Source organism: Hakea prostrata, chromosome 4 (genome assembly GCF_041222555.1).
Source record: "Hakea prostrata isolate BN-2017 chromosome 4, UWA_Hpros_2, whole genome shotgun sequence".
Taxonomy (NCBI): domain Eukaryota; kingdom Viridiplantae; phylum Streptophyta; class Magnoliopsida; order Proteales; family Proteaceae; genus Hakea; species Hakea prostrata.
In genome coordinates this window covers 46,001,824-46,013,227 of record NC_142603.1, presented here as the reverse complement: position 1 = coordinate 46,013,227, position 11,404 = coordinate 46,001,824, and the positions used below count along the sequence as shown (strand labels likewise).

Here is an 11,404-nt window from a genome sequence, read left to right as displayed (position 1 = left end):
TAAAAGGGGATGTCATGGAATATATGGCCCTTAAGGGGTAGTCACGAATTTGAACCCTACTTAAAGAGGCGCCATGCCAAAAACTCTTAAACTTACAATGTGGCTGACGTACAGAGTCAAGAGCACCTCGCCGACGGTTTTGCCACCACAAAATCGGTGGGCCTCACAGCTGAAAAATATTAAAAAAAAAAAAAAAAACTTCCATCACCCACCCCCGGGCCCCTGTATTTTGTATTTTGGGGTGGAAAAACCGTTTGTGCTGTCGCAGATCCGGACTCGGTTGAGTGGACTTCGAAGGATTCTAATTTGGTTTAGTCAGCATTTCAAAATCCTAAACCTAATGGTCCAAACCCTATATACCTTAGTTTGATCTAACCTTGCAAAGTCAAGTCAAATGTCCAATATTCAACGTGATCCTAGCCACACAAGAATAAAACACTCCATAGTTCCGTATTATTGCCTTATACTTAACAAAAATATCCTACATGTCGATAGTGGAGATGGGTCCCACTTGACCAAGTCAATCTCTCAAACCTAAAGACCTAATGCAACTAAGGCTAGAATTATATCCCTTAAAGTTGACCAAGTGGATAGACATTTGAACCGCTTCCGTATACTCTAATCGCCACTCACTACTGTGCAATGTACCTTGGCTACATTTGGTAACAAGAAAATTGAAGAAACAATTTTTAAGTATCCGAAAAACCAATTTGGATCACATTGTCATTTTATAAGTAAAATTCGGTCGTTTTTTTTTTTTCTTTTTCGGAAATGAGGTTCATCCAGGCTAGCTTGCGCACACCACGACTACATCCTCAAGGCTTTTTTTATATAATTAATATAGGCGGGGCTTCACCCCTGGCCCCGAGGGATTCGAACTCTGACCTCCTATGTGGAAGTGTTGGGCTTTACCAATTGAGCCACCCCTCGGGTTTTCTCGTATCTTTTTTGTTCAACTTACTCGGATCTTACATTCTGGAGAGTGCCATGTAACCATGAATTGATCTGACAGTGTACAAAGAAAATGTGAGGGTATGAGTGTTCATAACAAATTTTGTTTCACTTTGTGGGGCTTCTGATATTTTAAATTTACAATTTCAAACCCTTCCAGCTATTTGATGAAATCCATCCCACGCGAGAAAGCAAGACCAGCAATTTTTCCAATGGTGGGATCTGCAAAATTCCAAACCCCGACAGAGCAACATTTAATTTCAAGAACTTGTAGAGGGAACAAGATCTTGGAGAATACTGATTCACATCTAAGTAGACCTGTAAACGGACCCGATTCGGCTCGGATACACCAGTATCCGAATCTGATTAGCAAATCCGCTATCCGAATCCGACGGCAAAAGTTTAGAGAAGGCATCCGAATTCGAATATGAAACTTTATCGGATATTCGATAATAATCCGATCCGATAAAATATCCGATTATTGATTGATAATTGTCACTTTTTTACATTTTTTATTATAATTTCTAATTTTCGATTTCCGAATACCGCTATCCGAATCCGATTATTATCTATTTTTAAAGAAAAAATGTTAAATACTTTACTCTATCCGGATATTATCCGATCCGATAAGCAATTATCCGAATCCGAATCCGAATCCGAATCCGGTTGCTTAGAGGGCGAATACAGATATTTTCTGGTAAGAAAATTTTCGGATACACATATCTTTAAACGAATACGAATGCGAATTCGGAGGCGGATTTCGCCTATCCATTTACAGGTCTACATCTACGTCCATCATAATTTCCTAGTGCCATAATAGACGTGTTTCCAAATGAACTAGATGATTCAGTTTGGTTCACTTCTTGGAAGAGTAGTATAGAAAGGATTCAACAATCTGTACGACAATGATTTCAAGTTATGTAAGAGATGGTTTCTCTGAAGAAGCTCTTCAGCTATTTGTGCTGGCCATGAGAGAGGACTTCAGGCCAAAATAGTTAACTTGCATAACCATTCTAAGTAATTTTGGTTCATTCCTTTTCCTAGCAGCAGCATGACAGGGGACTCAAAAATTCATGTCTTGGTTCTTTAAATGGAGTTCACAATTCTCACACATATATGCAAATGTATATTGATTGTATTTCAAATAAAGCTTATTTTCTGTACATATTTACATTTGGATCCACTCAATCTTCCAAACAGTGATGCTCTCTGGGAATAAGAGAAGCTTCTTCTGTGAAGAGAATCAAGACACAGTGGAGCATTTTATCAATCTGTTAACTTCCATTCTACAAGTCATGTTTCAGTTAGGGACTCAACTAGAAGCTCAAGGTGCCATAAGATCTAGGGAAGGGAACAACATCTTTCATGTCAAAAAGACCAGTGACCCAGAGGATAACACGGTCAAAATCAAGCCTGAAGCCAGAGTGTTTGACGGTTCCATGCCTGCGAAGATCTAAATACCACTCATACTGCTCCCTTGGCAAATTCAATTCCTTTACCCTGCAGATGATCACAAGAAGTGTCTCAATAATAGAACTATGCATCTCATGCCCAACAACTTGTAGGTTAGTAATATAGAACTTTTCTCTTCACTCAGAAAAGTTCTATGCACAAAGTTGCATGATGAAGCATCCTTTAATTCACAGATCAAAAATACATGTTCTCCAAATGAATGTAAAAGAACAAGGAGGGACTTCATAGTGACTTCTTGTTAATCCTGTATATACCACTTGGATACAGTAAGAAATTAGCATTAGTATGCATCACCTGGTACTGAGAACATCGAAGCGCTCCTCTCTTTGACCACCTCTAATCAAAATTCCAGCCTAAAGAGAAAGTAAGCATATGGATAAACAATAAATGTAAGTTCCATTCTCTGTCCAACTTGATCCCATAGCAACATGATTTACAGAAGTTTTTCAGCCTTACCTTGGGTAACACTACATCAATTGATGCAACTGTTTTCTGGTCGTCATTGAGGCGCATATGAAATGGCTTAATGTCTTTTGGATGGTTATGTATGATTACAGGCCTTTTAAATACTTCCTCAGCCAGATAGCTGCCCATTATTATAGAGCACAATGTAAGTACCAAATGAGATATGAGTTCACATATTGTTTTGCAGAATGCATATATATACCAACACATTGGTCAACTTAAAGTTCTCGTCATCTAAGCAGGACAACTGGGAATTATAGCAGATCTGAATTGCTATTGATGTTAGGGGAAGTCAAGCCCAGACTCCTTGGGGTGGTTTGTAGTTGAGAAGTGTGATTGAGAATCTAGCAGATATGCCGCAAAGGGAACTAATATCAACATGTATGGTCTGAGTTGAATCAACAGTAATCAATGGATTACATGGCTTCCTTTTAATAAGGTTTAGATGAAACTGTTCTTTATCCTCCAAACTGCCCAACAGATCTATGCAATCTTGTAAAAAGATGATCCAGACTAATATATTTACTACAAGATGTAATTTCTCTTCTATAGTAAATGAAATTACTTTACCTAAGACCAAAAAGCAAAAAGAAAGAAAACACATCAATGTTTTCACTACATGTACCTAATTCAAAGCAATGGATTGCAGAGACAATGATCAAGAAACTCAAAGATCACTTTCTCAGCTTAGGGCTTTACCTCATTCCCTGTGCCAACCTATTTCATTGTTCTCTATCCCTCCCTTGCCTCAAACTAGGTGAACGAGTCAGTAGACATTATACATGCAATGTTGCTTTGTGGACTATGAAGAGAATGAAGAAGAAGAAGAAGAAAAAGCATGCTAACATTTCACTATTCACACTTCATGTAACAGAATAAAAAATCAGGTTCAATAGGAGGGATACCTTTCATGTTCATCAGTTAAGGGAACACCCCATTCGACTTTACTTTCAAATATCTTGTCAGTAACCTGGTTCAAAGAATCGTATTTAATGGAACGATCATATTGACTAATTTAGAATTTCCTAGATCCTGTGAGCAAGCTTACTTGTTTCAAAAGCTCTACTGCTTGTGTATAGGAGATCTTTCCAAATGAACTTGACACCAATAACTGAAGACGGTCAATGCTAGTAACGTCAATTCGCTTGCAAAGAAATCCAATATCATCAGAACAATGTTCTAAAACCGATTGACTGAGAAACTTCAGGTAGTCCTTTGCACAGTTCATGACATCCTGGAAGCATTACAAACAGAATGACTTCAAGATGGGAGAAATAAGTACTTAAGTAGAATCAACCCAACTCTTCATCTAAAGAAAATTAATTAGATTAGTAACGAGACCAAGCATACTTGATTGACATAGTAGCTTTGAAAGAAGAAAGTTCAAAAGTTGAAAGAAAATTAAGAAGACAAAAGCTTGGTATTTTATATGTTATGTATTTATTTTTCGGTTGGGGAGGAGAGGAAATGGTAAAAAACAAACCGAAAGCACATACCTCTAAGTCAGAAAAAGCCATTTCAAGCTCAACTGCACATGACTCTGCCAAATCTTTTGGATTTTGTGTTTTTTCTGCTTGAAATATGGGTCCAATTGTGTAGACATTACCTAGGGCACATGCATAGCTTTCAAGGTGAAGCTGACCAGAAACTGTAAGATATGCTTGGCGGCCAAAAAAATCTTTAGAGAAGTCCACCTCCACTACTTTCGATGAAGTTCCAGGCTTTGATTTCTCTTGTGCTTCCAACTGCAAGGCTAGCTCATTTGCTTTTTTTAGATCATGAATTGCAGCAGCTAGAGCCTCCCTATTGCTGTCACTTCTTTTTAACTCATCAACTTTATTATTTTTCTCCTTAATAGCAGCCCTAACAGCTTCAAGGTTGGCAGCTCTATTTGTCTCCTTGGACTCCTTATCAGCTTTACCAAAAAGAGATGTAACCTGGAACTTCTCACTATAACCTTTAGCATCAATGGTTGTAATGATAGGGACATGCACATGATGGAAGTCATTGCTTTGGAAGAATGTATGAGTTGCACAAGTCAATGCATTTCGGATTCGAGTAACAGATGCTACCTGCGAAAATGAGTAGTGCATAAATTAACTGAGGAACTATCATTCTTTCCCCACCCCAACACATGATTTGATGGAGGAGGAAGATCCAGCACCAAATTACAGTTTATACCAGCCCAATAAAACCGAAACCACAATAAATCCAAGAAAATTAAGGAGCTATTGCATAATATATAGATAAAATTAAGAATACGAACATCTGCCTTGATCTAACTCTTATTATTTGGAAAAATGAGGAGGGACAAACATCTTTCTAAAAGAAAGTATAAAATAAGAAATATCATATGCAGTAACTTTCTAGAGAACGAAAGCCAGAAAGATCTGGTTGACTGGCAAATTGTAACCAGGTAATCAATTACCGTAATAGTACGAGGACGCAGATGGGAATAACCCCTTAGAACATCAACAGGTATTCTTTTCGTTGCCAATGGATACTTGGCATGATCAACAACTCCTATGTGCAAAACTTTCTCCACATTAAGCTCTATAGCTTGCTTTCCCTGCAAGGATGATTGTTTCAACACACCTTCTGCCAAAATTGAAGTTCCGAGGGGCAATAATTGATTAATGGGAGCAACAGAGGACTCCACCACCACCTGGAAGGGTTAAACTAACTCAGCTCCGCAATAAGAATCGGGTAAGTTAGATAATAATAAACTAGAATATAGCCCACGCATAATAAGTATCTGATCAATGCAATGAAAACCATAAAGCTAATTATTATTTGGGCCACTGGCTGCATGAAATGCAAGAAACAGTTCAGCATCCAAAGATAAGAAATTACTAATTGCTAATATCAGTTCTAGCAAAACCCTCAAATTAAGGCCAATGGAAGAGATGGAAAAGCCCACAAATAACAAAGCTTGTAAGAGATGTACCTTGAATCAGCTAGCAAAGAATAACAATACCCATGAATGAAGGCCATAAGTATGAACATTGTAGCTAATCTCATGGCCCTGTTTTTTTTTTTTTTTTGGGTAAAAGATCTGACGGCCAATTTACATATTCAGTGAATCTGAATCTCTGCCTTATTACATGTTCTACGAATAATATAAAATCTCTCTTCATTTAATTTACTTCCCAAAGAACTGGAAATGAGTATTTGAATATACCTGAAGATTTAGGATACAAGAGCCATCATTAACTTGCAAATAAGCGATTGAAGGCAGATTGAGTCTAGCAGGAGCAGACCATGTTTCGGCCTTCTCCTGTGTGGGCGTGGAACCAATAAGAGCCTTAATTATTGTACGAAAGAGTGGAATTCGAGTTTGAAGAATTTCCACGCAAGTGAGTTCTTTAGGCCCTTCTTCCTTCTTTGGTGCAGCTTCTGGTAATGGAGGAGGAAGATCCTTCACCTGCTCTTTGGATGATTTCACCCATCCACCAATAATAAGTTTTTGGCCAATGAGCTCAAAGCCATTATCACTGCGACCCAAGATGGATTTCAGAAGAACCCTCTTCGAATACTTTGAGGGGGCAACATTTAGAGTGCTCTGGACCACCTTAGTACCTTCTTCTGACTCCATTTTTCGGTAGATGAAGAAATAAGAACAAAATGGAAGCGAGCAGCGTAAGAGCAACAGAACAGAGAATGAATGAAAGGGTTTGCAGGTAGGAAGCTGGTTGTTCGTGGGCTTAGATTGAATTGAGCGAGATAGAGTAGAGAACGAGATTTGGGAAGATATAGTTGATGCTGGATGCTTTGCTTGCGAAAATATTTGAAGGGATTGAATTGAGAAGAAGATGAAGAAGAAGAAGTGAACATGGAGGCGGTGATTGGGTGGCTTGGAGGGGAAGGAAAAGGATTGTTTTGGAGTCTGGCCATCTCTGATCTACGTTTAGAGGGATGGAATTCTCTCTGTTTCATTACAAGGAAGAAATCAAGAAAATGTTAAGACAGAGAGGCAGGAAATTCGAAGAATAAACGGTGTGGGTTTGGTATTCTTTTGGTTCGGGCATTCGCGGGAGTTCCAACTCACCGGGTTTCTTCTACCTTCAACCAGGAAAGTGTTTTCTCGGCGAATAGAAAACATATTGAAAAAAAGAAGAAGCGAAAATTACGTTTACACCCCAGACCTTTGTTCTATTAGTATTATTTTTTTGGTATGGAGAGTGACTAATCGGAAGAAAACCGTGATACAACCGAGGTTACAGGGGCACATGGCGCTTGGAGCAAGGAACAAAATTAGGCCAAATCATCGCACAAGGAATCGACTAGGGCTCTCCTAGCAAGAGCATCCGCAACTACGTTAATTGCTCTTGGAATAAGCAAAATGAGCAAGATAAAAATGTGGAACTTAACTCTCTTATATCTTCTACCAGAGATGCTAAGTGAAGGGCAGAGGGTTTGTTCACGTTTTGAATATGTTGCACAAGAGATTTGCAATCTGACTCAAATATTAGGTGGTTGAAATCTTCTGATAAGGTGGACCACAAACTTGCTCTCATTGCCAGTGCCTCACCTTCTTCTATAGATGAGCATGAAACCGGTTCCGAGACTACCCTTAGAATCTCCTCTTGTTGTCCTCGAAGTGTGAAGCCGATTCCTGCGTTTGTTTCTTTGCTTATTGAGAAATCTTAATTTAATTTAAGTCTACTTGTAGGAGGAGGTTCCCACTGTGCATAACCTTCCTAATTTTGATATTGAGTCCTCACCTCCCACCTCTCGTGCCTCCTCAAATTTTATTTGTGCTCTCTGAGCTACCTCATTGTCTCCATTGGGGAGCTTTTTGTTTCTTAAATATTCTGTCATTTCTCGCAATGCCAAGCTATAAAGAACAAAGGCTAAGAGTAGCTCTACTTACTATTTTCCCTCTTGCTTTATCTTACTCCTACTCTTGATCCAATCAACTAATGAGGATGATTTCACGGGAGTGATATAAATGAGATTGCAGCCGAACCATACCGCCTTCGCACTCGGACATTCAAATAAAATATGGTCCATTGTTTCAAGGTTACATCCACATTGAGAGGGGTCAATCTGAATTTGTCTGAATGTAAGTTCCTCCCCTATTGTTGCTCCTCTTGCACAAGCCCTCCAAAAGAAATTTCGAATATTTGGTAATGTGTAACAGTTCCGTATGTTCTTCCATCCCTCATCCTCAACATGTATTCTTCTTCTAGATGTGCTCGGTTGTGCTCCTAGTTTCTCATCTCCTAGGTTGTTGAGGAAGTGATACGCAAACTTAGTTGAGAATGTACCATTTCTCGCTGCCCCCCGTCCAAGGTGGTCTTCTCTTTGGTAGATACTCATCTGAATCCCTTGTATTATTTTGTTGACCTTAGGAGGAAAAAGCGAATCTGTCATATTTGCTTTCCAACATCTTTGCTCCTTGTCAATAAGATCTAATACAAATTCAGCTTGTGCACCCCTCGGGCCTCACAAGCTCCATGGCTACACATCCCCTATTTGCCGGCACCCACAAATCTTCCCACAGTCTAATTTTAGATCCAACCCCCACCCTCCATCACAAACCTTTCAATAAAGTAGCCCTTGCTTTATATTCCCCTCCACACCCAGGAGGGATTTGAATCCAAACGAGCAGATAGGAAAGTTGAGGTGTGGTAGTATATCCCTTTCATCAAGCTGTGCACATTGTGAGTCTGGGTCTTGCAATAGTTTCCAAGCAAGTTTCATTAGTAGTGCCATGTTTTGTAGCCTTGAATTTCTAAACCCTAGTCCCACTATCTCCTTGGATTTACTCAGGTTCTACCAACTTATCCAAATTAATTTGTTCTTCCCTTGTCGGTCTCCCCAAAAGATATTTGCATCAGTCTTTTGTGCTTGTTTGTGAAATGAAGAAGATAAAAGGAAGTGCGACCCAACATAGTTTGGGAGGTTGAAAACTATGGACTTCAATAAAATTTATTTTCTAGCTTGGTTCAATAGGTTGCCCTTCCATCCCGGTATCTTGTTAGATAAGTTTTCCTGTATTTCCTGGAAAGCATGTGTCTTGTCTTGCCCAAGTAGAGTAGGGAGGCCCAAACACTTCATGGGTGGGGAGTGATATTTTATCTTCAAAACTTTGGAAAACCATCGCCTAAACCGCATTGGGGTATTAGAGCTAAACATCACTAAAGACTTGGATAAGTTTGCTAATTGGCCACTTGTAGCATGATATTTATCTAGGCATTCCTTTAGATTGGACAGTGCATCCAGTTTTAATTTTGAGAATATAAGACAGTCAGTCATCAGCAAATAGCATGTGGGTAAATGCCATGCCGCAATTTCTAATTTTCATGCCTTCAACCAGGCCTTCCTCTTCAGGTACTCAAATTGTAGTTGATGAGTGCACAAAATACAAATATAGGTGTTAGTAACCCTTCCACACATCCATTGATCAAGAAGCAATATGAAGTAGTCGTGATGCACTCTATAACCAACCCTGTCCATTCTGGGGAGCACACTTTCAATAAAGCACCATTCTAGGTGATCATAAGCCTTCCGCATATCCATTTCAGCCCAATAAACAGTTGCTTACCTTTTTTCTTGCCCATTAGGAAGTGAAAAGCTTTATGAGCTGATAGCACATTATCCGATATAGATCTATAAGGGAAAAATATGATTGGGATAGTGATATCATTGGTTCCAAAAATTTTGTCAACTTGTTTGCCATTATATATCTTTGTGATCACTTTACATGCCACTCCGTATATGTTGATAGGGCAATAATGTTCAACTATCTCCAGGTTTTTTTATCTTTGGAATTAGGCAAATATAAGTCTCATTCATTGGTGAGTGAATTTTCCTTGAGCTGAATACATTTTTGACAAAATTGCACAAGTCAACTTGGATGATGGACCAATACCTTTGACAAAATTGCTTGGAGATTTTGATGGTTTCGTTGCAAAGAGAGCCTGCTTTATCTCTGCAGCATTTGGCATTTTCATCAATTCTACATTGATTCCATTTGTTACTGTGGTTGAATGCATTGTAGCACTTGTTGTAGTGCTTGTTCATCAATTCCTTCCGATAAGAAAGCCTACACATAGTGTTTTAGAACCTCTTTTGTGATCTCATCTTCCAACTCTGCCCATCCCCATTCTTCTTTTTGCATCTTGAATATTTTATTATAGTTTCCTCTATGTATATTGTAGAGTGGAAAAAACTGGTATTCATATCACCTACTTGGAGCCATTGTCCCCGGGAATTCTGTTGCTACAATATTTCTTCCCTAACTAATTGTACTTCTAGTTCAATTGAGATGGTCTTTCTTCTATTTTCCACAAAATCCGACAAAGATAAATCCTTAAAGAGATCCAATTCAGCAATTAAGCATGCAATATTTGACTGCACCTTTTCGAAGACTATGTATTCCATTTTCTAAGAGTTTCCTTGCAGTTCTCCTGTTTAGCCTCAATCACATCTACTAGTTCTCCTAGAATCCTCTGCCCACAAGCCTCCTAGACTATAAGCTCACAGTGGATGTCTCATCCACATGTTTTCGAATTGGAATGGATGTGTTCCTGCCTTTGCTACACGTACAAAGTTAATAATCAGAGGTAAGTGATCAGAGCCAATTGCCGACCTTACTACAACAGTAGCATTCTCAAGGTTTGTTTGCCATTATGGGTTTTCAAATGCTTGATCTAGTTTCGATCAAATTAAGTCCTTGTGTCCCACCCCACCCGCCAGTATCTCGGTTCCCCGACAAGCCGTGGGTGCAATCCACGGTTTAGCCATCAGTGATAATAAATGCACATAATAATAATTTAAGATCAAACAATTTAATAATTAAATAAAAGAGTATACAAGTGTCTAGAATCCAATAAAGGAAAGAATATAATCCAAAGAATGAATGAAAGTATCACGTCCAAAAAGGGTATCTCAGCAGAAGCAAAAGAAAATCAAGTTTAACTATTATTGGGTTCTTTCTCAAGGTTGGCACTCTTCTCTTCAGTTTCTTGAAGAAAGAAGTCATGAAACCTTCCTTCAATGACTTATCAAAATGGCGAACCACCTGGATCCTTTTGCCATCAATAGGATCTATAAGCACACTCCATGCAACCACAGGTGGCTTCATGTTGTGCATCACTACATCCCATTGATCCATCCAGAGTCTCTTCAAAGGGGTTCTCCAAACATACGAAACTTCTCCCATTCCAATATAGCCATCTGAATAATATAAAAGTAATCCACAAAAAGGACGAGTCCTAACGAACTCAGTAAGGCAACAAATCTCATATGCATATCAACATCAGAACATGATAATAACATAAAGGAAAGATGATATGCATACGCATGGTTGTATCTAACAGCTAACCATGCAAGTCTTTAGTATGGTAGACATGCTTTAAGATATAACATTAGCCCTCCTCTAGGTAGGTCTAGTCACTGTGATCCCAAACGGACTAGTTACCTCTGTTGGGACCCCAGTTGGGATCCCAGGCAAGGTATATGGTCCTCTACAATCAACCATGGTTGGGGTTTAGGTCCACACTTTCTC

General features: G+C 39.0%; 1 protein-coding gene across 1 annotated transcript; it reads right to left on the bottom strand.

Moving 5' to 3' along the window:
* Window positions 1-1,959: 1,959 nt before the first annotated feature.
* Window positions 1,960-6,934, bottom strand: NS2 (asparaginyl-tRNA synthetase 2). Its single transcript, XM_089153200.1, has 8 exons — window positions 6,071-6,934; window positions 5,318-5,554; window positions 4,386-4,961; window positions 3,938-4,123; window positions 3,795-3,859; window positions 2,881-3,010; window positions 2,719-2,777; window positions 1,960-2,451 (listed from the first exon to the last, which is right to left on the bottom strand). Exons 1-8 carry the CDS (start codon window positions 6,482-6,484, stop codon window positions 2,268-2,270), a joined length of 1,851 nt encoding a protein of 616 aa, XP_089009326.1. The 5' UTR covers window positions 6,485-6,934; the 3' UTR covers window positions 1,960-2,267.
* Window positions 6,935-11,404: the final 4,470 nt, after the last annotated feature.

What these genes read in the sequence shown, in the direction of transcription:
- NS2 (XM_089153200.1), bottom strand. Translation starts at nt 6,484, where the DNA reads ATGGAGTCAGAAGAAGGTACTAAGGTGGTCCAGAGCACTCTAAATGTT. An exon ending in CAGTAGAGCTTTTGAAACAA is followed by an intron (nt 3,860 to 3,937) that starts GTAAGCTTGCTC and finishes TCTTTGAACCAG; the next exon opens with GTTACTGACAAGATATTTGA. An exon ending in TTCGATGTTCTCAGTACCAG is followed by an intron (nt 2,452 to 2,718) that starts GTGATGCATACT and finishes GATCATCTGCAG; the next exon opens with GGTAAAGGAATTGAATTTGC.